The 26,387-nt window shown below is 46.2% G+C and overlaps 1 protein-coding gene across 4 annotated transcripts in view; it reads left to right on the top strand.

Moving 5' to 3' along the window:
* Window positions 1-26,387, top strand: part of LOC138521176 (ubiquitin carboxyl-terminal hydrolase CYLD-like) — a 2,059,174-nt gene that overhangs the window by 450,451 nt on the left and 1,582,336 nt on the right. For all 4 annotated transcript variants that reach the window (XM_069633784.1, XM_069633781.1, XM_069633782.1 and 1 more), the window contains one exon: window positions 3,720-4,034. In XM_069633784.1, the coding sequence (XP_069489885.1) occupies window positions 3,720-4,034 (315 nt within the window). The remainder of the gene's footprint in view (window positions 1-3,719; window positions 4,035-26,387) is intronic.

Here is a 26,387-nt window from a genome sequence, read left to right as displayed (position 1 = left end):
TTTTGCTGACGCTCTCCTCGCCAGTTTCTGCATCTTCCTCTACCTCTTGAAGGGAAGAAAGGTGTTTGTTTGCGCTCCTCATGCTCTCTCCATTGCCCTCTGTCTTGGTAGGATCGATTGTACTGGAACCGGCCAGCCGAACGACCCCTTCCTTTGCTGGCCCGTCCAAAAATCTGCCTTCCGAAAACTCTCTTAAAAGAGGCTTGAGCTTTATCCAAAGCTGCATAAGAATTTACAAATTTGGTGAGCTCCTTGATAAAGGAGTCCCCAAACAACTTTCCTTTCGCCGATGTGGCGGATTCTGTGGAGGCTAACTCACTCAACTTAGGGTCAATCTTTACTAACAAAGATCTCCTCCTTTCCGTAGTTATAGCATGGTTAGCGTTCCCTAACATGCATATCGCCCTCTGGGCCCATCCAATAAGAATTGCCGGGTCAATCGGCTCCCCTTTTACCTTTGCTTCTTCTCCCATCTGGAGTATCTTTGTGAGGGGTCCCGTTATATCGAGCATCTTGTCCTGACATGATCGCCAGGATCTATCAAGACCCTTCCTCACATCTTTGGTAAACTTGCTCATAAAAGTTATCATTTTGTCATCTATTACAGGTGTATCTGCCGCACCTTCTGGGAGAAGTGGTCTGGGGCATTCCGCCCTCATCTTACTTCTGGCCTCTCTGGCCAATGGCGCCCTCAGGCGTTTCTTTAAATATGCCGATATTCTTTTGGGGGGTTCCCATTCTGATGATCTGGGATGGATCAATGCTTCCGGATCGAAATCCCCTTCATCGGCACCATCCTCCTCCTCCTCCTCCTTCTTCCTTTTCTTTGAAGCCTCATGGCTCTCATCCCCTGATGAGGAAATTGATAACACTTCTTCTTCCTCGGGATATTCCTCCCAATCATTCTCATCCTCATCTGAGGAATAGGAAGATGACTCTCCCCGACTAGGCACCGTCTTACCCTTTCTTTTCCTTTTACCACCTTTCTTTTTTGGTGGAGAGCCCGGGGGGGGGTGTGGGCTTCATCTGCCCTACGGGCCGATTTACTGCCCCCTTTTGTTTTCATCCGTGCCTTAAGGCTCTTGACATCCTCCAGGCCCTGGGAGAATCTGAGCCAATCCTCCATCAGCGCTACTTGCTGAGGATTATGTCCCAGTGAAGCCCCCAGGGCTTTCTGGAAGACAACATTCATGTCCGAGTGGCTCCTCTTTTGGCTGACCCCAGCCTTCCCCTCATCACTAGAGGAACTCATGATTCCCAGGCCCTGGGGAGTAGTATTATGATATTATATATATATATATATATATACCAGGGTTCTCTCAGTACAGAGGTTCAGATATTGTATTAAATTGTAAATTATAAGTCTTCCCTGGTTCTGTTTATATCATAGATATAACAGTATTTTCACTTCACAGGTTTTACCTGGGACTGTGCCCGTCTTAGGTGTGGTGTCAGAAGATTGCCTGCAGGGGCGCTGCTGAGCTCGTAAAACAGGACGCTACGCTCGTGCGATGCGTGCTGTTATAAGCCCTTATCAGTATAAAAGAATCTTTCTTTCGGATCAATATCACTCGTGTCCAACTCCCAACGTACACATTTTCGCAATGAAAAAACGAAGGAGAGAGCGCTGGAACTACGCAGTCCCGTCGCGCTCTCCCTTCCGTTATGTAGTGCCGTCTTTGACGGTTCGTAGGAGCTGCGGCCGCCGGAGCACCAGCCCCGTCGCGGCCGCCGCCCCCTAGAACCGCCTAACCTTTGCGGAATGTTCCGCCTTATAAAATAAAGACGCTCGTCACACGTAGGTGAAAGTTATCATGCACACCAACATTCACAATAGTGTAATAAAGGAAAAAGTACTTAACTCGCTGCCGAGCAGCAAAGAAAGAGGAGGAAGGGAAAGAGGACATGTGTTTTATGGTTTAAGGACTTGTTTATTGGTTAATGGACTTATCACATGGTCAGTTCGAGGACCAATCGAAATGGACTACAAATGCACAGAAAAACATGGTTATTGTAGTTTTTATTAGATTTGTATTCATGTTCATTGGTACTGTTTTTCTTTGCTGCTGAACAGTAAAGTTGTGGAGAAAGCATAATCCGAGCCTCTGGTCTTGACATAGAATTACGATGGCCAGTCACCTGACCAAAGCCTAAACGTACAAAGTCAACCTGTGAATCATTAGCAAAAATGAAGACAGCGTTACTATAATTAAAAACATCTAAATATGCTTCTAATAAAGAAAGAATACGTGATCCCACTATCATCTTACAAAGCCGTACATCTTGGTAAAAAGAAAAAACACAGAAAAATCAAAATCCTCGTTCATCCAGAGCAAGAGAATCGGATTTCTGAATCCAAAATATTTCCCTTGAGGGCAGCTGTTCAGATAAAATCACCTCCACGTGGATCATGTTTAAAAACCTTCAAGATTTGAAATCTCAATTGTAACACTGTGTGCTGTTTAGCAAATATCGAGCCACTGCAGATTTTGCATTGCCAATCCGCAAATTCGAACGATGTTCATTCCTTCTTAATTGTGCTTTGTGTACTGTTTGACCAACTTAATATGTGCCACAAGGGCATCGAATACATATTATGAGTGTCACAGTTTGCGAAATTGTCATTTTAACTTTGAACCATTGTACGGATGGTATAAAAACGGCCAACTGTCTGAAACACGTTGAGCGAAGTTCCAGATTTCTTCACTTTAAGTGTGCTTCTGTAAACTTTGCTGTTTAAAGTATTGTGTATTATTCTAAAGGTTTTCTCAATAACTGTTAGATCAATATTAAACTAGCTCTCCCCACTGCATTCAGATTTGTTACGTTTGTGGAAAGCACAGGTTCATGGCTGGCTGGCACCCAGACATTTTGGAATTGTTCGAGTTGGTATTATAAATATATTCTTATTCAGTGATGTGTGTCACCTGATGACATGATGTCCAATTTTGGCATTTACAATCAACAACTCCTTGCATTCTGAGACTTGTTGTTCTGGTGTCCCCATTATAAGTAGATTGCGCCTGCATAGAGATCTGTGTGCATCCAAGGTTTACACCTTTGATTGCATCCCTCCATGCACGAGGTAGGTAGGCGTTGGCAGCAATAATAGTGACACGCGCAATTGGAATATGTAAAATCCAACCTGTGATGAAAAACAATGTGTGATGGTAGCCTGACTTGGGGCTGTGTTGGGCCTCTCTGTGGATGGTGTAACATGCCCATGCATGTTTCTATTATCTGTTCTGTGCTCGGAACTCCTATTAATACAAGCATTGGCAACGCATGCCCATTCCTACACAAAGCAAAAGCTGTATGTTTTGCCAATGTTGGTTTTAATCCTGCAGTGTACATTTTATGTGATTGTGGGTTGGTAATCCTTTACTTCTACAGAGATTCTCTAATGTATGTATATATATATATATATTTCTTCATTGTGATGTTTTATTTATCTGGCGACATTTATGAGGTTCTGTAGAGATGCAACATTTTTCTGTCCTGGAAGCCGAGGTAGAGGAGGATAGAGGCATCACTGAACAGTTAAAGAGAACTGGGCTATCCAGTGCGATATCAGTCGGTGCTTAGACGGGTGGCTCTGGGGAAATTATCTATCTGGCTATCATCAGTACCTGAACAATGTGGTTCTGATATTCCTTTGAGGGCATTCTCAAACAAATTGTGGTATGTCACTGACCTATTTTCTCTCATTCATCCCCCAGGATTCCGCATCTGGCAAAGGATTCACTGATGGCTCCTTCCTGGGCCAGCAGCTATTCAGCTGCCAAGAGAACTGTGGTGTATTTGTGCCCATCAGCCGCATTGAACCAACAGACAGTCTTGATGGACAGCAGGATGGCTCAGTTGAGAGGTTGCAGCCCTACACAACATTGTCAGGAGATGAGCGAACAACTATGATTGCATTAGACACTCGAGTGTTCTTCAAGATGGGTGATGAGAGGCAAATGGGTACAGTTGTTTTCTGTGATACTCTGCCCACCAAGAAAGATCTTGGCATCTTCGTGGGCATTAAACTGGTGAGTACCTGAGGGTATGGTGAGGTTCTTCCTACACTGACAGGGAGGACCTAAGGTCCAGATAGATGCCTCTGACAACACCCTGTGTCACAGTTGGGATTACAGGCTCAGTCTATTCATCAAGCTGGGTCCCCATACAAGGCCAGAAATCAAATCAGTAGTAGACTGCAGTGCTGATCTCAGGCTCATTTATCATCCTATTTCAGAGGTAAGATTGCAGCTGATTAACATTTTTATAAAAAATGAAATTGAGCTTTTATATCACGCTTCGTGCCCGAGACCATGCGCTAAGCGTGGGACCTGGTATCCAATCCATACTGCTCAGTGTTTATGCCAAGCTATCCTCCCGACCCGATTTAGCTGGGATAGGATCATGGGAGAACAGGTCTGTCTTTAGCAGTATCTGTGCCCAGAACATGTATTGCTAATCTGCCACATAATACAAGGTATAGATTAGGAAGACACCATTTTGAGAGTTGATAATGTGGTGGGAGTAAGTGATGCAGGAGATCCACTTGTAAGGGGTTTGTTGCTGGTGCACAACAAACAGCTGCCAGTGTACTTCTGTATTGGTGCAGCTGCTTGCATTGGTCTCCACTTGCCATGATTTTTCCAAATTCCCATCTTTAAGAAGGAAGCACTGTGCTTGCAACCATCTCATCCACTGCAGTATAGCTCCTGCTAACAAAGGAGAGGCAATCCCTGTCGTGTTATTGCAATCAGTAACGAGGCAGTTGAGAGAAAGCAGGTTACAAGCCACTGTGCTCTGATTTGGATGTGCTCATAGGTAGCACCTTGCTTAGGGAGCAGAGATGAAACTGAACATTGCTGTTCACTCACAGTATGGTCATTCTGACTGCAGTAACAGTTAAAATAATAATTGCTATTGGGTCTAAAAGTTCAGAAAGTGATAATACACGTTATATATCTATCAAAGGACGACTGTTCCAAATCTTAAATACCTACGTGTTTCATACCCAGAAGTTGTAATTACTGGATAATAAACGTATCGGTACTTTACAGGCACAGAATGTGTGGCTGAAGGAGGTGTAGGAGTTCAGTTGTTAGAATGGCATGTATCTTTTTGTGGATGTTTGAAAAAAATGTTGTGCTTACAACTGAAAAGAACTATTTTAATCCAGAAAAATGAATTGATGGTTCTGTACAGAGTTACAGTAAAATGTTGGGGACTAGGACACATTTCAAATATAACCTAACCCACCCCCTCTTTCAGACCCGCAGAATGCCTGGTGGCCATGTAAATGGCAACAGTTCACTCACTGTATACATCCAATAAACGTAACAACATAAACTAAAGCCGATATTGATTTTTATTTCAAAGAAATACAGAACACATTTAAACAATTATACGAATCATAATACATTAAAATGAGATTTTTTAAAGTACTGATGGTGGGTATATTTTAACTAACTGCTCACCAGAAAGGAATAAAGAAAATGAGAGATGATGTGGTGTATTGGAGGATTGCTGGGGTTATGGTGCCGCCCTCCTAAATAGTAAAATAGGTTTTTTAATGAAAGAAGAGGAAACATGTGAAGGGGACTGTTGTAATATGCACGGGCTCGTGCAGGGGCACTCGTGGAATGTTGATGCATCGTTCTGAGTCAAGATTCCATGGTGGCCGTTGGCTTGAGGAGGCTGGGCAGGAGGCCTGCGGGGTCTCGTAAATAAATACGTATATTGACTTACCTGTGTACGGTGAGATTTCATCAGTGGAGACGAGGATTTTGCGTGACCCCGTTCCACGTGTGCGCCGGCCGGCTGCTGCCTGCCCGCCCCGGCGTTGCCGTAGAGGACGCGGATTAGCCTTGGATTCATTTGGAGCCGCCTGCCGCCTACCCCTTTGTCGTTAGGGGCAGAGGTGGCCACAGGTGGGCTCCGCTGGTGGGCGTGCGGTTCCCCACGGCGATTGGCTGCCAGGAGCTTACTCGGGGCATCGCAAGCCGATTGTGGGGGCGGCTGCTGGCCACCCCGTGTCCCGGGGGGAGCAGCCGTTGCAACAGGGCGACATCGTTGTGCTGAGAAGTCGCCACCCAGTCTCGCTGCTTGGGATCCTGTCGGTGCCTCAGAGGAGGAGCAGTCGTTAAGCTGTACGCTGTACGCAGGCCTGCATCCCTGCGTTGTGTTCGGCGTAGGACACTGTACGTCGGCTGATAGCTCTGCCCCCGGCAGCGTATGTGCATCGTGCAGTTCACCGCTGGCCTCCTGAAGGAGGAAGGAGGGGCTGCGGTGGCGCTGTGCGGCGTGCCCTGATATCAGCTGACTGCTGCTGTTCAGTTGTTCGGAGGAGGCAGGAGCCTCATACAAACGCTGTCCACGGGCAACGGGGAGCCTGAGTTGCCACAAGGCATCTTCTATGTGCCACCAGACAGGCTATTGGTGGTAAGGTCGGGCATATGACTGCTGTGGAGCCCTGGCAGGTGAAATTAAGGGCATATGGTTTGGGCTGTGATCCCTGGAAGTCGCAGTTTAAATAACTTGATTGGTTGTGACTCACCCAGTGCCTATTGACGGTTGTACTGCAATTACGTGTGGGTGCATGTGCACAAGGTGACAGTGAGGGATCATCTCAAGGGAACAAGAAGTGTTGTGGTCCTCACAGGGGGGTGGGGTAGGTTCCTGTTGGGGGCATAAGCAACAAGGATTTTCGTCCAGCAATGTTACATACGGCTGCCAGGCCTCCGCCTGCTTTTCTGCCAAATCCTGGAGAGCCTGTTGCTCCTTGAGAGCAGTGGGTGGATGCCTTCAAAGTATATTTGAGGGCTGCTGGTGGGGCAAAGTTCAACGATGATGAAAAGGAGGCTGCATTGCTGAATTGTATTGGTACTGAGGGGTTGAGAGTTTTTCGTCACCTGCCTGGGGAGAATGTAATGGTTCAAGGGGGAGGTGAGGGAGAAATGGTTATTAGTGCTTATGAGACTGCTTTGAAGAAGCTACAAATGCGTTTTGGTAAAAGAGTCAATGTGGTTTTAGAGCGGTATAAGTTTTTCTCTAGGGCGCAAGGTTCCACAGAAAGCATAGATACTTATGTTACGCCACTACGTGCACTCATGGCTACATGCGGGTTTCCCGGCAATGGCGAGGAACACATAAGGGATCAGGTTATGATGAAGACATCTAATCAGAAAATCAGAGAAAGGTTATGGATAGAGAGTGATCCTTCACTTGAGAAGGTGTTGGAGATTGCCAGAGCAATTGAAGCTTCTAAGACCAGTGTACAAATTGTTACTGAGAGGGATATGAATAGGGAGATGGTGCATGCTGTAGTATCAAGGAACAAGAAAGGTTTGGATGGGGCTGGGGTGCAAGGGAGTAGAGCACCTAAGAGTAAGGAGGGGTGCAAAAATTGTGGCTGGTCGAGTCACACGGCTGATTCTAAATCTTGTCCTGCGTGCACTGTTGAATGCAGGAAATGTAAGCGTTTGGGCCACTTTGCACGCATGTGTAAGGGGCAGATGGTCGCTAGTGTGGCTTTAGAAGACTCTACCATGTTATTAGAAGGGGCATCAGGGGGTGGCTCTAATCAAAGTGTCATATTACATGTGGAGGGAAGTGGCTGGAAGGGTCCATGGGTGTCGGTATTGGTGGATCAGCACCCTGTGGATATGCTTGTGGATTCGGGGTCACCTTACACACTGGTGGCCCCGGATGTGTATCAAGAAGTGTTGGGTAAAGATATTTCTACTTTGTTGGCTGCAGACATCAAACCATGTGCATATGGGCAGAGTCCCATCGACCTACTTCGCTACAATTGGTCGAACTTTTCTTTCAAACGGAGTCAAACCTTGGGTAAATTGTACGTGGCCTCAAAGGGCACAAATGTGTTGGGTTGGGATGAGCAGGCTGCACTAAAAATACAGATTCATCCGGGTGAGAAGGAACCGGTTCTCAGTGTCATGGAGGGAGCGGGACAAAATGATAAAATGGTTACCCCTACGGTGCTCATGAGTGAATTTCCCGAGGTATTTTCAGACACTCTTGGTAAGCTCAGAGGTTTTACACATCGCATTGTTTTGAAGAAGGGTGCGGTTCCCAAAGTACATTAAGTGAGGGGGAGTGCCAGCAGCGGCGAGGGAGGCATTCAAGGTGGAATTGGCTAAGTTGCAGTCAGCAGGGATAATTGAGCCCATTGAGTCCTCAGAGTGGTCGTTTCCCGTGGTTTTGGTTAAGAAGGGCGATGGGAGCATCAGAATGTGTGTAGATCTCCGGGAGCTGAATTCCAGCATATGGGTGGATCGGCATCCTTTGCCGAATATTAATGAGTTGTTGTTGACATTAGGAGATGCCAAGTATTTTTCAACTTTTGATCTGTCAACAGCGTACCATCAAATTGACCTGCATGTTGACTCTAGACCGCTTACTTCATTTGTGACTCCGTTTGGGGCATACAGATTCTGTCGCATTCCATTTGGCCTTGCTTCGGCTTCGGCTGTGTTCCAAAGGTTGATGCAGCAAATGTTTGGAGGGGTGGTGGGAGTCAGCTATTTTCAACATGACATTCTGATCTGGGGCAGTAGCAGGGAGGAACATGATGCCAGGGTGAGGAGCGTCATGCAGATTCTTAAGGATAAAGGTCTGACTGTAAAGTTAACCAAGTGTCAGGTAGGAGTGGAGGAGGTCACATACTTGGGACATATATTGAGTTCACGAGGTGTGAGCCCCAAAAGGGAGTTGGTACAGGTGTTGAGGGATACACCAGCTCTGGTCAATAAGGATCAGCTAAGGGCCTTTTTGGGCCTTGCGAAGTACTATGTTAAATTTATATCCAATTATGCGGAAAAAACAGTGGCCATGAGAGCGCTCATGAGGAAGTTGTAAGATTTGTGTGGTCTCAGGAGTGTGCAGCGGAATTTGAGTTGGTCAAGAGGGATGTGGAGAATGCTCCTTGCCTGAAGTGGTTTGACCCGAAAAATAAAACGGCTCTGACTGTGGATGCAAGTGAGGTGGGGCTGGGACAGTGCTGGAGCAATGGATAAATGTTGAATGGATGCCAGTGGCTTTTGCCTCGAGGACCTTGAGAGATGTGGAAACCAGGTACTCGGTAATTGAGAGAGAGACTTTGGCAGTGTTATGGGCTTCAAAACACTTGTGGGGCATACCCTATATTGTCAGAACGGATCATAAACCGTTGGTGCAAGTGTTTTCTACCAAGGGAGTTATGGCAGTATCCCCAAGGATTGCGAAATGGTCAGTACAGCTACAGGATTACAATTTTTCATTGCAGTATTTTCCGGGGAAGTTTAATGTTGTGGCAGACTGTTTGTCCCGTTTGCCTGTGGTGGAAGCGGGCAGTCAAGCAGTCTTGATGAAAGAGGAAGATTGGCAGGAATGTCAGGTTGCTTTTGTGGCTTCTGCGGTGGAGAAATCGTTGTGGGATCAGGAGTCTGAGGCCGATCTCGAGTTAAATTGGATTAAGGAAGGTCTGGTGAAAGGTTGGCATACGGTTAAGGACAGGCCTGAAGGGAAAGGTTATGCCCAAGTTTTACATGAATTAGCCAAGGGTCCATGGGGTGTGTCTAGGGGAAGTAGGTTGATACCTGTAAGAGGATTCAATTCAGCACTACAGCCAAGTCAACGCCTAGTCTAGAATACTGAATGAAAACCCTTATTGATATATCTTTATGTCCAGTTCATGCGTTCTGGATGACTACCCCTATATAACACCCTCTCTTGGAATCCTCCTGACCCCACTGAGCCAAGAAGTAGTTCTGTTTTGCAAATTAAAAGGTTTATTTGAGAAGTAAAGCAATATATATCTATCACACTTTATAATAAATTAATAATTGAATATCACACTTAATCTGATATGATAAAGATTAACAACGGAGAATCTGGCACTAGCACATTTCTTTATAATCACTAAGGAGTTGACATGAAATGGATAAGATAGCACACTGGTAAATAGGGACAGAAGAATAATGTGGAAGAGCATGTTTTATAGGGTTCAAGGAAATGCAAGGTTGAATGAATGAAATGCAGTATAGAAAATACTCAATATGATTTCAACAAAACAATGTAATCACTTTTCTCTGGCAATTCACCCCCCCCCTTTATGCAATGCAAGGAAATGGAAGGAAGCACACAGTTCTCAGAAATGAAATTCAAATGTAATTCAGTTCACCCAGCAACTTAGACTACAGAAGTTGAAAACACAGGCAAAATGCTTTTAAATGTGCTGGAAATGAAGAAAAAAATATGCTAAAATGCTTTTAATTCCCTTTAGAGGTTCAGGGTGAGTGAAATCAAGTTAATATTAGTCCAGGCTCACACTAGCAATGATTCAGGGATGATTAGCAGGTTAAACGAATTTCTGGCAAATGGAAGGCAAGCAGCAGCAGCTTTTTACACGTGAAGAAATTGCAAATCGCGGTAAAATTCGCGAATGCGCCGAGCGAGATTACAGAGGAACTACAAGGACTATCACTATCGTTTTGGGGTCCTAAGAAAGCCTAGGATCTCAGCTTCCAGATGAAAGTTACTGCAAGTCTCTAGCACAAACAGTCGCGGAGATATGAGCGATTAAATAAAGGTCGTTTTCAGATTTGAAATTTTAAAGTTAAAAAGACAAGTGCAGCTTGCAACTAGCAAATGACAGGTGACAGCTTTACAAATGACAGGTGACAGTTAGGAGGCAGTTCTACTTAGATTAAAATAGCTTGGATTATATTATTTTAACTAAGAGATTGGTTCTGCACAGTTTTCTAGGTACTCACACTATATTCTTGAGTGAAATGGGCCTCGCCATGGATCTGGTCAGGTTTTAGACGGGACTCTGGTCTCTGCACTTCACAGTGATCTGGGTCTGCTCTCTCTCTGGATTCTGAAGATTGAGGGATTTAAAGTCTGGATCTTTCTGCACAGCTTTCTCTGGAGATTGATGGAGGTAAAGTATGGATTTTCCCGGCAGAGCTTCCAGCTGCAAATGGATTTGAAAAGTCCCTATCTGTCCTGTCTCTCTGCTTTTATGTGTTTTGAAAATGGGTGTGTGTGAGCATCACTGACCCTACCTCTCCCTCAGCTTCTAATTGGTCAAACTTCCATTTCTCACTTGATTGGGGGAGCTAAGTTGTGTCAGAGTGATGTCATTTTATGGCTTGCAGAAAGTCCACTCCTCCTGTCAACTTGCACACATTCTATATTTGATAACAAAAGACATATTTGCACAGGTAAACATTGGTTTAAAATTACATGCACACATCACATATCACAGGAGATATACCCTGTCCAAACTTTGCTCTTCCTGGGGGCTTGCATTCAGAAATGGCACATATTTCACTTTTTAACTGATTTTGCAATTCCGGACATTGACCCAAATTTACACACATGTGCGCAAGGAGTATGGACATTAGTTGATGAAGTGTCAGATTTTTCACATGCACACATTTTGAGTAATATCCTCTTTTCCGCTAAAACCCCCCTGAACATGCCACCGGTTCTAAAAACCTCTTAAAATGTGGGCAGAAAAATCACAAGAATTATGGTGTCATTTAAATAATTTTCACAAGTCCGCTCTATGAGTTATTCATCTTTTTCTAAAACCATATTCTGGCTATAGAGGTGTGTCTTTTCATGTCACATGGTACAGAAACCAGTCTTTCCAGTTTCTGCCAAGCTCAGAGACCCTGCCCCTCCCAGCTTCTGCCAAGAGGAAGCTGTTTTACGACCTCTGTAATAAACCATCTGCCTGGGCGAAGGGGGTTGCATTGTTCAGAGCTCCTGTGTTCTGTGGGGCTCCCCTTAATTCAATTATCAGAGAGATGGCATATCCTTAGTGTAGCCAGCAAACGGGCAGCTAGGCCTGGGAACACAGCTGTGACTCAAGTTTCACTCCTGATGGGGGTAGTTGCCAGGCAAATTGGAATCTCTTGAAGCCAGTTTTTTTAGCTACATGTCATTTCTGTTCCCCAGTTTCTGCATTCAAATAAAACTAAACATTTTCACATATGCAGCTAGAAGGCTGATTCTAAGTTTAAAACTATGACATTTAAACAATTGCAACCTATGTGACACTCAAAAGTAGGTCACTCATTTCTCTTAAACCTTGAGATTTTTAATGTCTTTCAGTCCAAATTTACTTAAACTGTTGAAATCCCCAGCTCAGCCAGTCTTGTTATAAACCTTCAAGTCACTTCAGAATATAACTTTACATTGGATCCACCTCTCAGTAAGTCTTTGTCAAGTGTACTCCCACTTTCTTCTAACTTCACCCCTGATCCCCCTCTATCTTCAATACCCTCTTGCTCACCTTGGGGTATCTCTTCCGGTTCAGCTCCGAATCTCCTTTTCCAGACTTCCTGTTCTCTGGTATGATGAGAGGCCCTACCCCGAGAGGAAGCCACCCTGCCCCTCAAACTCGGGGCAAAAAGGGGGCCCCCGAACCGGGGTAGACCGGTGTAGGGGAAAAAGCCTGAAAGGCACAAAAAACCCCTTCTTTGCAGGTCAGTAGTGGTTCTGGTCAAGACTGCAGGGCATATCAGGATAATGTCGAAATGGAGCTCGAGGTGCCCGCTAAATAGGGCAGAGACAGGAGTGTCTACCTAGGAAGGCAGAACGGCAAGCAGAGAAAGGAGCCAGTAGGGAACGCGTCCCAATGAGAGTGCTTACGAGGGGGTCCCAGTAGTCAATGAGGGAGAGAGAGACAAAGGGAGAGGACGAGGAACGGAAGGAGGAACAAGAGAGGAAGGAGCGAAGCAGCCGGGGGAATGCGGTGGCGAAGCCACGGAAAGGAAAACTGTAGCGTACCAACCCGAAGCCTGACGCGAAGGTTGCAACGCGCGGGCTTCCGGGTTAGGTGACGTTACATAGGCTCCGCCGGGAAGCGCGGAAAAAACTAGACCGCTGGATGCGGACGCCGTCAGCGTGACGTCCAATTCAATGGCCGCCCCATCGCCAGCGTCTCCACAGCCGCCAACCGCGGCCGAGCGTGACACTTTCTTTGGCCTGTTTTGGGTTCAATTATTCAGTTTTCTACAAAAAAGTAAAATCTGGTGGTTTTAAAACGCCGGCTTTTGGATAGTGGTGAGTACTGGTACTGCACCCCTTTCTGGGATTTAAGAAAATGAATTCTCCACAGTTATGGGTTTGCTTTTGGCAATCAGCATTGCCATTCCCAATGGTTTCAGACTACTGTGTGGGTAGTCCAATGGTGGTTTTAGGCAGTGTCCTTCTGTGCCCATAACATCGGCAAAAATGAGTGGCAGCCTATTCTTCATGCATTTCCCTGTGCATTTTCTGGGAAGCTCTGGCCATCATGATGTTTTCCATGTCAGTACTGCACAGTTTTGAGGTATGGCTCGGATGCATGGGTAAATACATCCCACAAGCCCCCCTCTTGCGATGGCCATTCTATTTCACGAATGGGACTCGCAAGACCTGGGATGTTTCCTCATCTTCTTCCAATAGATGGCACAGTTCAGCATCTTTTCCTCCATCCGGTACTGATCGATCGGTTCTCCTCGCCGGTCCTGATGGGAAGATTGGGCGGTACCCCGGGCCCGTTGCGTCTCTGCTCGCGGTCTCCGGATCGTCCTCCTTGGTCATTCTCCATGGTTTCATCTCTCCTAGGATGAAAAAGCAAAAGCGGCAATACCTACTCATAGACGTTTTTCCACCACTGTTGAGATAGTGGGGCAGCATATGCATTTCATCATAACAAAACATTACATTCTTATTTTGAAAAAAAAAACAGTATAACTAAGAGACAGTTTCATGCAAATCACAATATTTTAGAGACTAGATGTGGTATGTTTTATGGTTGGAACTGAATTAGTCTGAGACAGTTCCCGCTAGGATTCCAGAGGATTCCTCCAGTTGTTGCAGAGTGTGCCTGGGATGGCAACATTTCAACTGGTTTATGTGGACCCACTTGTCTTCCCCCGCTGCCAAAGGACCTTTGGGGATGTGGATTTTGTAGGCCACAGGAGAGATCTTGTCGATGATCTCAAAGGGTCCCTTCCATGTAGGCAAAAATTTGCGCTGCTTGGCCTGGTTCCTTTGGAAGTTGTATAGATAGACCCGGTCTCCCACCTGATATTCCTTCCTGGAAGTTTTCAGGTCATAATGGGTCTTCATGCTATCAGCCGATCTTTCTAGATTCCGCTGAGCATAAGCAAAAGCATGTTGAAGGTGTTTCCTTAAATTCTCCACATACTCATGAGTAGTGGAGGCATTTATCAGTGTCTGCTCTTGGGTCCTGTAGAGCAAATGCTGCGGAAGCACCATCTTGCGCCCAGTCATCAACTCAAATGGTGACATTTTGGTTGCAGATGAAGGGGTAGATCTGATGGCCATTAGGACCAGAGGTAATCGGATATCCCAACTTGGCCCAGAATCTGCCACAAACTTCTTTAATATGCTCACAATTGTTCGGTTATATCTCTCTACTGCCCCAGAAGAAGCTGGCCTGTAAGCAATATGCAACTTCCTTTTGACCCCCAGTATCTCCCACATCTTTGTCATTACTTCACTGGTGAAGTGGCTACCTCTGTCTGACTCAATCCTTTGAGGTAGACCAAAACGGGAAAAGATGTGGTTAATCATCAAGGCAGCTGCCGTTTCTGCCTTGCAATTTGGGGCTGGGAGACATTCCACCCACTTGGTAAACAAGCATGTCACAGTCAACATGTACTTATTCCCCCTAGCAGAGCGAATCACGGGGCCTACAAAGTCAATTTGTAAATCTGACCATGGCAGTGTCATCCCCCGCTTTTGGAGAGGCGCACGGTGTGTGAGGGATGATGGCTGAAATTGTGCACACACAAGACACCCCTTCAAGTATTGGTCGAGGTCCTGCTCCATGTGTGGCCAGTATGCAACCTCTCTTAAGATTTCCAGTGTTGTGTGAAACCCCCTATGACCGGCGGTGGCCGCATCATGGGCGTGACTTAACATCAGGCTTCGGAACGAGGTAGGAACCACCCACTGATCGTGGCCAGCTTTGGATTTCCTTACCAGCAAACCGTCTTGGATCCGGAACATTTTTTGGACATTTCATCAACACTCTTAGGTCCTCTTTCCCAATGTAATCGGTATCCGTCAGGGGAAAGTTCTCAGGGTCCTCAAGGTGCTGGTAAAATTTACCAATGATTGGATCCCCCTTCTGAGCGGTAATCAAATCAGCATCAGGGGTCTCCTTGCTCCATTGTGCAATTGAAAGGTCGTTGTGAGCATTTGTCTGGGACCTAGTGATAGCAGTGACCTGGATTTCCCCCAACAGGGACTCAATCTCAATTAGATCCCCTTGGATGGCCCCGGTTTTGGCCAGCTGATCAGCTAAGTCGTTTCCAGTTTTGTCTGGTCCCTCTACTTTGGAATGACCCTTGATCTTTTTCCAATAGATGGTCATCTCATTCGAGGTGACCAGATCATCAATGTTTTGGATCAACTTCCCATGTTTCAAGGGTTTGTTGTTAGCACATAACATGCCTCTGGTTTTCCAATTAACCAGGTGCTCCACGAACCCGTTCCGTACATAATCCGAATCTGTGATTATGACCAGTTCGTGGAGTTGATGCTGGACAGCAGTGAGGATGGCCTGATGCACAGCCATCAATTCTGCCACCTGACTACTTCGGGGACCAATTTTGTATCCAGCGGAGGGTTCTGGGGACTCATTCACCCATGCATTCCCTACGCCGGCCACCAGTTCTTTCTCCCCGTTGTTGTCAACATGGTAAGAGCATCCATCCACATAGACAGTGGGCATTCCCTCACACTTGTCTTCTTCAAAGACTTTGTGTGGGGAATTAAGGTATGCCTCCATGTTGTCCTTGATTTTTAGACTTTCGTCCTCGAGACAGTTTTCTCTGGCACAATCATGCAAGTCAGCCAGACCTTGCGCGAGGGGACTCTTCTTGTTTTGGCCATATCGGACCTCCACAGGAAAGGCTTGCATTGACAGAATCCAGGAAGTAATTCGGGAATTACTCACATTTCCGGCCCGGATTCTGTCACTTTGGAGATATTGCAGAGGCTGGTGTGGAGTCTCCACTATGATGTGTTCCCCCTGGATAAACGGGCGGTAATTCTTCAATGCCCACACCGTCGCCAGGAGTGCCTTCTCACAATCGTTGAATTTCTCCTCCACAGAGGATAAAGTTTTGCTCGCATATGAGATTACTTTATTGACCTTGTCATGCTTTTGGTATAATACTGCCGTCAAGCACGTATTAGAGAACCCCGTCTCCAGGAAGAACTCCTTGTTTCTGACAGGGTAAGCTAGGCAAGGCGCTTGTGAGAGGCTTCTTTTGAGTTGTTTTACTGCCTCGGCTTGTTCTGGACCCCATTCCCACTTGACCCCCCCTTCAGGAGATGAATCAGGGGTCTGGTGATCTCTGCGTAGCCCTCAATGAACTTTCTGCTGTAATTAGTCAGTCCAAGGAGGCTCCTTAGTTCCCGCAGAGTTGTGGGGTCTTTCAGTTTCTGAAGTGCTTCCACTTTCTTTTCCTGGGGACAGAGACCCTGAGGAGTAATCTCATGCCCCAAGAAATTAACACGGGTTCTACACCACTGTGCTTTCTGAAAGGAAAGTTTTGCTCCGGCGGCTCTCAACTGGGTCAGAACATAACGGATCTCCGCTATGTGTTCCTCCACAGATGAACTTTTGATGAGGAAATCATCTACATAAGCCAGGTTACCCCTCGCACCCAAGTCGGGCATGGCCTTATGTAGGAAAATATTGAACTCATTACCGGAGTTAAGGTATCCGAAGGGAGTCCGGGTCCATGTGTACTGCTGGCCCCCAAAGGTAAAAGCCAGTTTGTATTGGTCCTCCCTACTGACAGGCACGGTCCAGTACCCATTGGTCAGGTCTATTGCAGTGAATACCTGTGACCCCTGGATCTGGGCCAGCCCTTGGTCAATGTAGGGCAGAGGCCATCGGGAAGTATGGACCCGTTTGTTGAGCTCCCTGAGGTCAGCGCAGAGTCTCCACTGGCCGTTTGGCTTCAATATTCCCAGCACCGGATTATTGAAGGTGCTGTGGACTGGACGGATTATTCCCCGGGACTCAAGGTTCTTAATTATTTCAGTAAGGGACTCCATTGATGCGAGAGGCAAGCGATATTGCTTCACAAACACAGGAGTCATGCCAGGGTCCGTGGGGATTGTTGTTGTGTGGATGTCAGTGCGACCACAGTCATATGAGTCTACCGCAAAGAGATCTTGGAAATCCAAGAAAACTTGTTTCAACTTTTGCTTTTGTTCCAGATTCACACAGGCATCAGCTAGGTTGACTCTTTCTTCCACCATCTGCCTGAAGCCTGGAAAGACTTCTGGTTTGGCTATTTCAGCGGCCTCCTCCAGCTGGGTGGAGAAGTCCCTGGTCAGAGTGCTGATTTGGACTGGAGGCTTCAGGTGGGAAAGGCAGCCCTCATGGACCTGGAAAATCACCTCATCCCTCCTGAAGTCACAAGTCACATCTTCCTTACCATAGGGGCAGGAAGTGTACACCAGGAAGTTCCCCCCATGCCGGGTAAAAATCCTGTCTGGTGTTGTGTTGTCATCACTGTCACTGTCAAAGCAGTCCTTGGGGATTGGCCCTAACAGTTCATTTCCAAGATCAATGGAGAAATGTCGGTCATCAACCGCCATTCCAATAATGGTGCCTGCGGCTAGAGTAATACTCTTTAAGTCGCTGTTATCCCCCTCTATTGGAATGGTGTCATGTTCTATGTTGACTAATGGTGTTGGGTTTACCCCTAACCCTTGCTGTTGGAGAGAAGCATTTAGATGTATGTAAGCATCAGGGTTTTTCAAATGTTGTCCTCTTTTAACTTTCACTTCCAGGGAGAATTGTCGGGTCCTTTCTGGGATGGTGACTTCCTCTTTAATCTGAATTTCAACTGCATAAGGTAGCAATTGAGCTGACCTAAATGCTTTTTCTGGATCATCAAAGCCCATGGGATTATCCGCTAATCGGGACCAAGCTTTGAAGTTTATTAGGTCCAAACTAATGGCAAAGCGATTGAGAATGTCACTGCCTAAGTAAAAGGCGGCAGGGACGTCTCGCACGACCCAACAATTATGGACAATGCTCTTGTTGCCAATGGAGATTTTGAGCATACACCTGCTTGGCAGGAGATGTTTGGAATTAGGTGCTTCCAGGTCCATTTCCCATTTGTCTATCAGTTTGAAGGTGGGAATGGCTGGATCTTTTGGGAGTTGGCGGAACATGGCTTCGCTGATGAAGCTCTTACCGTTGTTCACACACACTCGAGCGAGAACAGAGTCCTTCCCATCATTTAACTGGACAGGGATGAACAACTGCTCTCCAATTTGCTGAATATCAGCCAGGCTCTGAGCTGATTTCACATCTTTCTGGACTATAGGAGTGGGAGTTTCAGATTGTGGATTGGTATAGAATTTCAGAGTGTTTCCTTCCAGCGTGGAATACCACTTTAGATTGGAAGGAAGGTTGATTTTCAGAAATAGAGAGGACCCTCCATCACCAGTCTGTTGTCCTACTGCTATTACTGTCACGTCTGGAATTTGGCTATTCTGGAAGTGAAATTCTACTTGGTCAGATTTTTGTTCAACCATGTGGCAGGTGCCGTTTAAACTAACATGGTTGACACTCTGTTTTAATTTTATTGGTCGGCTAGTCTGGGTCCAGAGGACCCTGTTTACACAATCTATTAGGGGTGACAACCTTCTCAGGAGGTCATTCCCTAGTAAACAAGGGGTGCCCTCTGGGGTCACAACTATGACCGGGTGTTTCAACTTGTGTCGCCCAATTTTAATGTCCAAATCTGCCGTCCCCTCGACGGGAATTTCCTTCCCGTCAAAGTTCTGGAGTTGCCCAGGAAGAGAGGTGAGAGGAATTTGGTAATTCTCTCCCCTTCCTGCATTCAGTTCGTCAAAGGCCCTTCTGGACAGAAGGGTAGCTTGAGATCCAGTGTCCACCAGTGCCAAAATTGTACCCTGCCCCTGTACTTGTACCGGGGCATAATATCTTCCCTCCTTCTCCTCAAGGGGGCACAGATAATGTACATTTTTGGACAACTGGTGGGCTAATTTTCTGGTTTTGGACATCGCTAGCGAAGAGATTTGGGCAGAATTCTGTGGAGAGCCTTGGGAATCTGAAAGAAAAAGTTGGCAACTGGAGATCAGAGCCATTTTGGGTTCCCCTGGCTCCGGTTCTGGGCCGCCCCCCCCTTTTTGGAGGCAGTCACCAGGATGGGTTTGAACCAGGGGATTTTCTTGCTGTTGGTTCTGGGATGAGATAGTGGGCGGCGGTAGCTCAGTCTCCACATCTCCCCAGTCTGGATTTGCATCCCTAGGGACCCATTTTTCTTTGGGAGGAGTTCCCCCCTCTCTGAAGGAGAAGATCCTTTTCCCAGGATCCTCTGAGGATCCCTCTCCCTCAAATTGGAAGACCTGTACCTCCTCCTCAAACTGAATCTGTTTGGGTCTTTTGTTTCTCCTACCCCCCCTCTGCTCCTTAGGAGGCAGACTTTCAGGGGCAAGAGATTTTGTTTCCGGTTCCTGGGTTTCCAGGGGCTGTTTACAAGTGAGGAAGGAAGCTTCCTCCAAGGCTTTACACCCCCCTTCCCTTTGTGCCTCCTCCCTGGGAACCGGTGAGTTATCGGGGTGCTGCCCCCGTCATTGTTCTGGGGCACCAGGTCCAGAGTTGGGTGCGTTCTGCGCCGGCATGCCGATCCGAGGGTTCTGCTGAGCCCTCAGTATGTGACCCAGATCCCGCGCCATGTTTTGAACCTAGCGCTCTAACTGGGAAACCCGCTCAGGCTGATATGGGGCCCTGTTTTCTCCCCTGGGCTGATCCCGGGAAGGGTAGCTATCCCTTCTTTGGTAGTACCCCTGGTTGGGAAGATTTGGGTACCCCTCCACCCTTGGCCTCCCCTCTCCCGGATTAGGTTGTCTGGGCTCAGGGAATTGGGGAAAGAAGGGTGGAGGATTTTGGGGCTGGAAATTGGGTGGATACCTGGGGAAAAAGTTCTGCCCAGGGTTTGGAGAATTTCTGCCCTCCTGTGGGAAGTTGGGAGGGAAGTTCCCTGGGTTAGGTGCTTGGCTGGATCCCCCCCCTTGGGCTGGAGGAGTCCACACATAACCCAGGATGGGTCGATTTCCCTTGTAACGGGGACTTACATAATCAGGAGAGCGAGGGACCCCATTTGTGGGGCTGCCTCCCTGGCTCCCTGTCTGTGACTGGCCCGAGGACCTTCTGGGCCTAGCATTATTAGGTGCAGGTAGGTTTTTAGGCCCCCCCATCTCCAACTCTAAAACGGGGGTGACCTTTACCTCTGCCACCTTGGCAGCAGCAGGGGTGCTGTTGGCTTTGGGGTTTTTCTGAGCATTATTTTTGCTATCTACCGGTTTCTGCACCTCATAGATCCGGGTAGCCTGTTCAAGGACCCAGTCTAAAGATCTTTTCTCGTGAAAATCCCTCACGAGCTGGGTCATTATGTATTTGGGCAAGGCATGAAAAAATGTATTTATGAATTCTCTACTGTCTGTGCGCACCCTTCTGGTGGTCTGCGCAAAAGCACGTTTCAGTTCTTGCACAAATTCTTGTGGGGCCTGATCCTCCCCACATTGCAAATTGTAGGCTGCCTTGCGAGCCTCTTGAGGATTTCTATGAATGGAAATTTTTTTCAAGATGGCCGCCTTATAGGTGGACCATCTTAAATGATTTTGGTCCTCCAGCCCCGCAAAGAAACTGGAGTATTCCGGGGAGAAGTTCCACTTTACATATTGAATACAGCTTTGGCTGTCCTTCAAATGGAAAGTCTCCATCATTTGCTCAAACAACTCTAAGTGCTCCCAAACAGAATACTTAGCGTTCTTATGGTAAGGCGTGATGACGCTCCTGATCGCCTTAATCTGCTTTAAGGGGTCCTTAAGCAAGGCCCTTTTTGCCTTATTGGCCTTTTTGGTTCGGGTAACCCTTGTCCATTCATCCTCTGACTCTGAGGCACTGCTCCCAGAGGTTCCTATCTGTTCTTCCAGGTTTTCCCGGATTCTGCGAGCCTGGGAATGGCTGGCAGAATGTGGGGACCTGGTCTCCTGTGTCCTGCGCAGTTCAGAGGAGTCTTCAGATTCCTCCTTGCTGCCAGGATTTGATGGGTACCCCCTCCACTGACCTAACTGGGCAGAGGTTTTCAGGATGCCCTTAATGGGCCTACTCTCCTGGGGTTCCCCACTGAACTGTACTGTACTTGGGTGCCCATACCCGGATGCCCACCCCTCCATTCCTGAGTGGTACTGGCCTATGAGCCCCATACTTTTGTCTGGATAGTAGTCTGCCATCCCTGTGGCCCGGTGCTCATGTGCGCCAGGGAACATGGGGGTGGCAGAGTCCAGGGACTGAGAGGTATGAGGGCCTCTGGTACTAGGGCTCCTGAGGTTATGCTCCGGAGCTTCCCTTTCCCAGTGAACCTCATCTCTATCCGCCCCTGATCCCTGTTGCAATGCAAGAGCCCGCATTTGTGCCTTTAGTTCCTCAGTTAAGGCCTTACTAGACTCTATCAGTCTCTCCTGCATCGCTACCTGTTGTTGGAGCCTATCATTGTGTTGACAGAGGGCCTCATTTTCCCTCTGTGCTTCCTGGTTGGTCCTGGAGAACTGGGCCAGTCTTTGCTGCAGGAGGGTTACCTCCTGAGCTGTGTCCCTATTGGCCTGCTCCTTTCTTGCTAGAGCATCCTCCACCCTTCTGGTGTGCTCTACCAAGTTCTGGTTTTCTTTTTGGAGGTCACCCAGCCCCTGGAGGGCCAGGTGATTTTCTTCAATTTCCTTTTTTAAGTGGCAGACTTCCTGGCCTAAAGTGTCTCTTTCCTGACTGAGAGCCTGCATCTGTGCTGCCAGGTCGTCCCTCTGCCTTTGAAGGGCACCAGCTTTCCGGCGCTCTTCATCAAACTCTGCCTGGGTATCCAGGTCTTTCAGAATCAGTTTATTGCTTTCTGCCTTTTCCCTATCTAGGTGGCCTTGCAGGGTGACTACCTGCTCAGCACATATCCTGTTGAAGTCCAGTTGTTGCTCCAAACCTTCTTGGTGTTCCTTCTGCAAGGCCCGAAATCTGGTATCCTGTTCTGACTTTTCCTTTTGCAGCACATCCATATCCTCCTTTATTTTAGTGATGTACTGTCTGGTCTCATTTTCTGACTCCTGGCTTCTGTGCAGCCTTTGCTCAGAAGAGTCCAGATCAGATTGGGCCTTCTCTAACGCCATCTGTTGCCTTTTTGCCAGATCATGGCCTTCAACACATTTATTCTGTATGGCTCCCATATATAAATATAAATATGCCGCTATCCTAACAATCTTGTCGTGTTCATCTTTGGCCTTAGGAGCCATATATAGTTCACTCAGGGCCACATGTAATGGACCCTGATCTCTCCATAAGTCTGACCCTGTTTCAGTGGCCTGTCGCGTGATGGCCTGCAACCAGGCCTCCTGGCCCTGCTCAGCCCATTCACCTCTCACAAATAACTTATGTAAGAAGTGCTCTCTGGCTATTTTCATGTCTACTAAGGTCGTCATTCTAGAGATTGGTCTCTGTCCTGACTTACAGAAGTTTGTATTTTATTTTTGCAGAACAGAACTTTTCTTGGAGTGTCCCTTTTGAGGAATGCTTTACAGCGTAACACAGCGTGGTGATCCGACCGGATATGTGTATCTGGTCAGCTGGCACGCTGTATTAATCTGCACAAATGGTAGATCTAACCCAAACGTCCGGCACGAGCCCCCAATTTGTAAGAGGATTCAATTCAGCACTACAGCCAAGTCAACGCCTAGTCTAGAATACTGAATGAAAACCCTTATTGATATATCTTTATGTCCAGTTCATGCGTTCTGGATGACTACCCCTATATAACACCCCTCTCTTGGAATCCTCCTGACCCCACTGAGCCAAGAAGTTCTTCTGTTTTGCAAATTAAAAGGTTTATTTGAGAAGTAAAGCAATATATATCTATCACACTTTATAATAAATTAATAATTGAATATCACACTTAATCTGATATGATAAAGATTAACAACGGAGAATCTGGCACTAGCACATTTCTTTATAATCACTAAGGAGTTGACATGAAATGGATAAGATAGCACACTGGTAAATAGGGACAGAAGAATAATGTGGAAGAGAATGTTTTATAGGGTTCAAGGAAATGCAAGGTTGAATGAATGAAATGCAGTATAGAAAATACTCAATATGATTTCAACAAAACAATGTAATCACTTTTCTCTGGCAATTCACCCCCCCTTTATGCAATGCAAGGAAATGGAAGGAAGCACACAGTTCTCAGAAATGCAATTCAAATGTAATTCAGTTCACCCAGCAACTTAGACTACAGAAGTTGAAAACACAGGCAAAATGCTTTTAAATGTGCTGGAAATGAAGAAAAAAATATGCTAAAATGCTTTTAATTCCCTTTAGAGGTTCAGGGTGAGTGAAATCAAGTTAATATTAGTCCAGGCTCACACTAGCAATGATTCAGGGATGATTAGCAGGTTAAACGAATTTCTGGCAAATGGAAGGCAAGCAGCAGCAGCTTTTTACACGTGAAGAAATTGCAAATCGCGGTAAAATTCGCGAATGCGCCGAGCGAGATTACAGAGGAACTACAAGGACTATCACTATCGTTTTGGGGTCCTAAGAAAGCCTAGGATCTCAGCTTCCAGATGAAAGTTACTGCAAGTCTCTAGCACAAACAGTCGCGGAGATATGAGCGATTAAATAAAGGTCGTTTTCAGATTTGAAATTTTAAAGTTAAAAAGACAAGTGCAGCTTGCAACTAGCAAATGACAGGTGACAGCTTTACAAATGACAGGTGACAGTTAGGAGGCAGTTCTACTTAGATTAAAATAGCTTGGATTATATTATTTTAACTAAGAGATTGGTTCTGCACAGTTTTCTAGGTACTCACACTATATTCTTGAGTGAAATGGGCCTCGCCATGGATCTGGTCAGGTTTTAGACGGGACTCTGGTCTCTGCACTTCACAGTGATCTGGGTCTGCTCTCTCTCTGGATTCTGAAGATTGAGGGATTTAAAGTCTGGATCTTTCTGCACAGCTTTCTCTGGAGATTGATGGAGGTAAAGTATGGATTTTCCCGGCAGAGCTTCCAGCTGCAAATGGATTTGAAAAGTCCCTATCTGTCCTGTCTCTCTGCTTTTATGTGTTTTGAAAATGGGTGTGTGTGAGCATCACTGACCCTACCTCTCTCTCAGCTTCTAATTGGTCAAACTTCCATTTCTCACTTGATTGGGGGAGCTAAGTTGTGTCAGAGTGATGTCATTTTATGGCTTGCAGAAAGTCCACTCCTCCTGTCAACTTGCACACATTCTATATTTGATAACAAAAGACATATTTGCACAGGTAAACATTGGTTTAAAATTACATGCACACATCACATATCACAGGAGATATACCCTGTCCAAACTTTGCTCTTCCTGGGGGCTTGCATTCAGAAATGGCACATATTTCACTTTTTAACTGATTTTGCAATTCCGGACATTGACCCAAATTTACACACATGTGCGCAAGGAGTATGGACATTAGTTGATGAAGTGTCAGATTTTCCACATGCACACATTTTGAGTAATATCCTCTTTTCCGCTAAAACCCCCCTGAACATGCCACCGGTTCTAAAAACCTCTTAAAATGTGGGCAGAAAAATCACAAGAATTATGGTGTCATTTAAATAATTTTCACAAGTCCGCTCTATGAGTTATTCATCTTTTTCTAAAACCATATTCTGGCTATAGAGGTGTGTCTTTTCATGTCACATGGTACAGAAACCAGTCTTTCCAGTTTCTGCCAAGCTCAGAGACCATGCCCCTCCCAGCTTCTGCCAAGAGGAAGCTGTTTTACGACCTCTGTAATAAACCATCTGCCTGGGCGAAGGGGGTTGCATTGTTCAGAGCTCCTGTGTTCTGTGGGGCTCCCCTTAATTCAATTATCAGAGAGATGGCATATCCTTAGTGTAGCCAGCAAACGGGCAGCTAGGCCTGGGAACACAGCTGTGACTCAAGTTTCACTCCTGATGGGGGTAGTTGCCAGGCAAATTGGAATCTCTTGAAGCCAGTTTTTTTAGCTACATGTCATTTCTGTTCCCCAGTTTCTGCATTCAAATAAAACTAAACATTTTCACATATGCAGCTAGAAGGCTGATTCTAAGTTTAAAACTATGACATTTAAACAATTGCAACCTATGTGACACTCAAAAGTAGGTCACTCATTTCTCTTAAACCTTGAGATTTTTAATGTCTTTCAGTCCAAATTTACTTAAACTGTTGAAATCCCCAGCTCAGCCAGTCTTGTTATAAACCTTCAAGTCACTTCAGAATATAACTTTACATTGGATCCACCTCTCAGTAAGTCTTTCTTTGGCCTGTTTTGGGTTCAATTATTCAGTTTTCTACAAAAAAGTAAAATCTGGTGGTTTTAAAACGCCGGCTTTTGGATAGTGGTGAGTACTGGTACTGCACCCCTTTCTGGGATTTAAGAAAATGAATTCTCCACAGTTATGGGTTTGCTTTTGGCAATCAGCATTGCCATTCACAATGGTTTCAGACTACTGTGTGGGTAGTCCAATGGTGGTTTTAGGCAGTGTCCTTCTGTGCCCATAACATCGGCAAAAATGAGTGGCAGCCTATTCTTCATGCATTTCCCTGTGCATTTTCTGGGAAGCTCTGGCCATCATGATGTTTTCCATATCAGTACTGCACAGTTTTGAGGTATGGCTCGGATGCATGGGTAAATACATCCCACATACCCCCTGTGAGTCTGAGAGGGAGAATGGTGGAATTGTCACATGTTGGTCATTTGGGTCGATCTTTGACTAAGAGGAGACTCAGGGAGGAGTACTGGTGGCCGGCCATGGACAAGGATGTTGAACAAGTGGTGAAAGAGTGTCAGGCATGCTCTGTTAGCGATAAAAGCAAGGTACTGCATCCACAACCTGTACATCCTGTGGAGGTTCCTGAGCAAGTGTGGTCGAAATTGGCTTTAGATATGGGTCCGTTTGAGTGTTTAGAGCCTGATTCTAGATATATGTTGGTGTTGGTAGACTATACATCCAGGTGGATTGAGGTGGCGGCGTGTTCCTGTGTCACAACCAATTCTGTTATTGCTTTCTTGAGGAAAATTTTTGATCGCGAGGGATTACCTGCAAGTTTAGTTACAGATAATGGGGTGCAGTTCACTTCTAGAGCGATGAGAGAATTTTTGGAACAGCATGCCATTTCCCATTATAGAACAGCCCTGTACAATCCTTCTGCCAATGGATTAGTGGAGAGGGCCAATGGTACTATTAAGTCAGCTATAGAATTGGCTTTGGCTAATGGTTTGGATTGGCAGGAAGTGGTGACACAATAT

This window comes from Ambystoma mexicanum, chromosome 13 (genome assembly GCF_040938575.1).
Source record: "Ambystoma mexicanum isolate Mex_15411 chromosome 13, UKY_AmexF1_1, whole genome shotgun sequence".
Lineage (NCBI taxonomy): Eukaryota > Metazoa > Chordata > Amphibia > Caudata > Ambystomatidae > Ambystoma > Ambystoma mexicanum.
The sequence above is the reverse complement of the archived record's forward strand: the minus strand, read 5'-3'. Positions and strand labels throughout refer to the sequence as shown.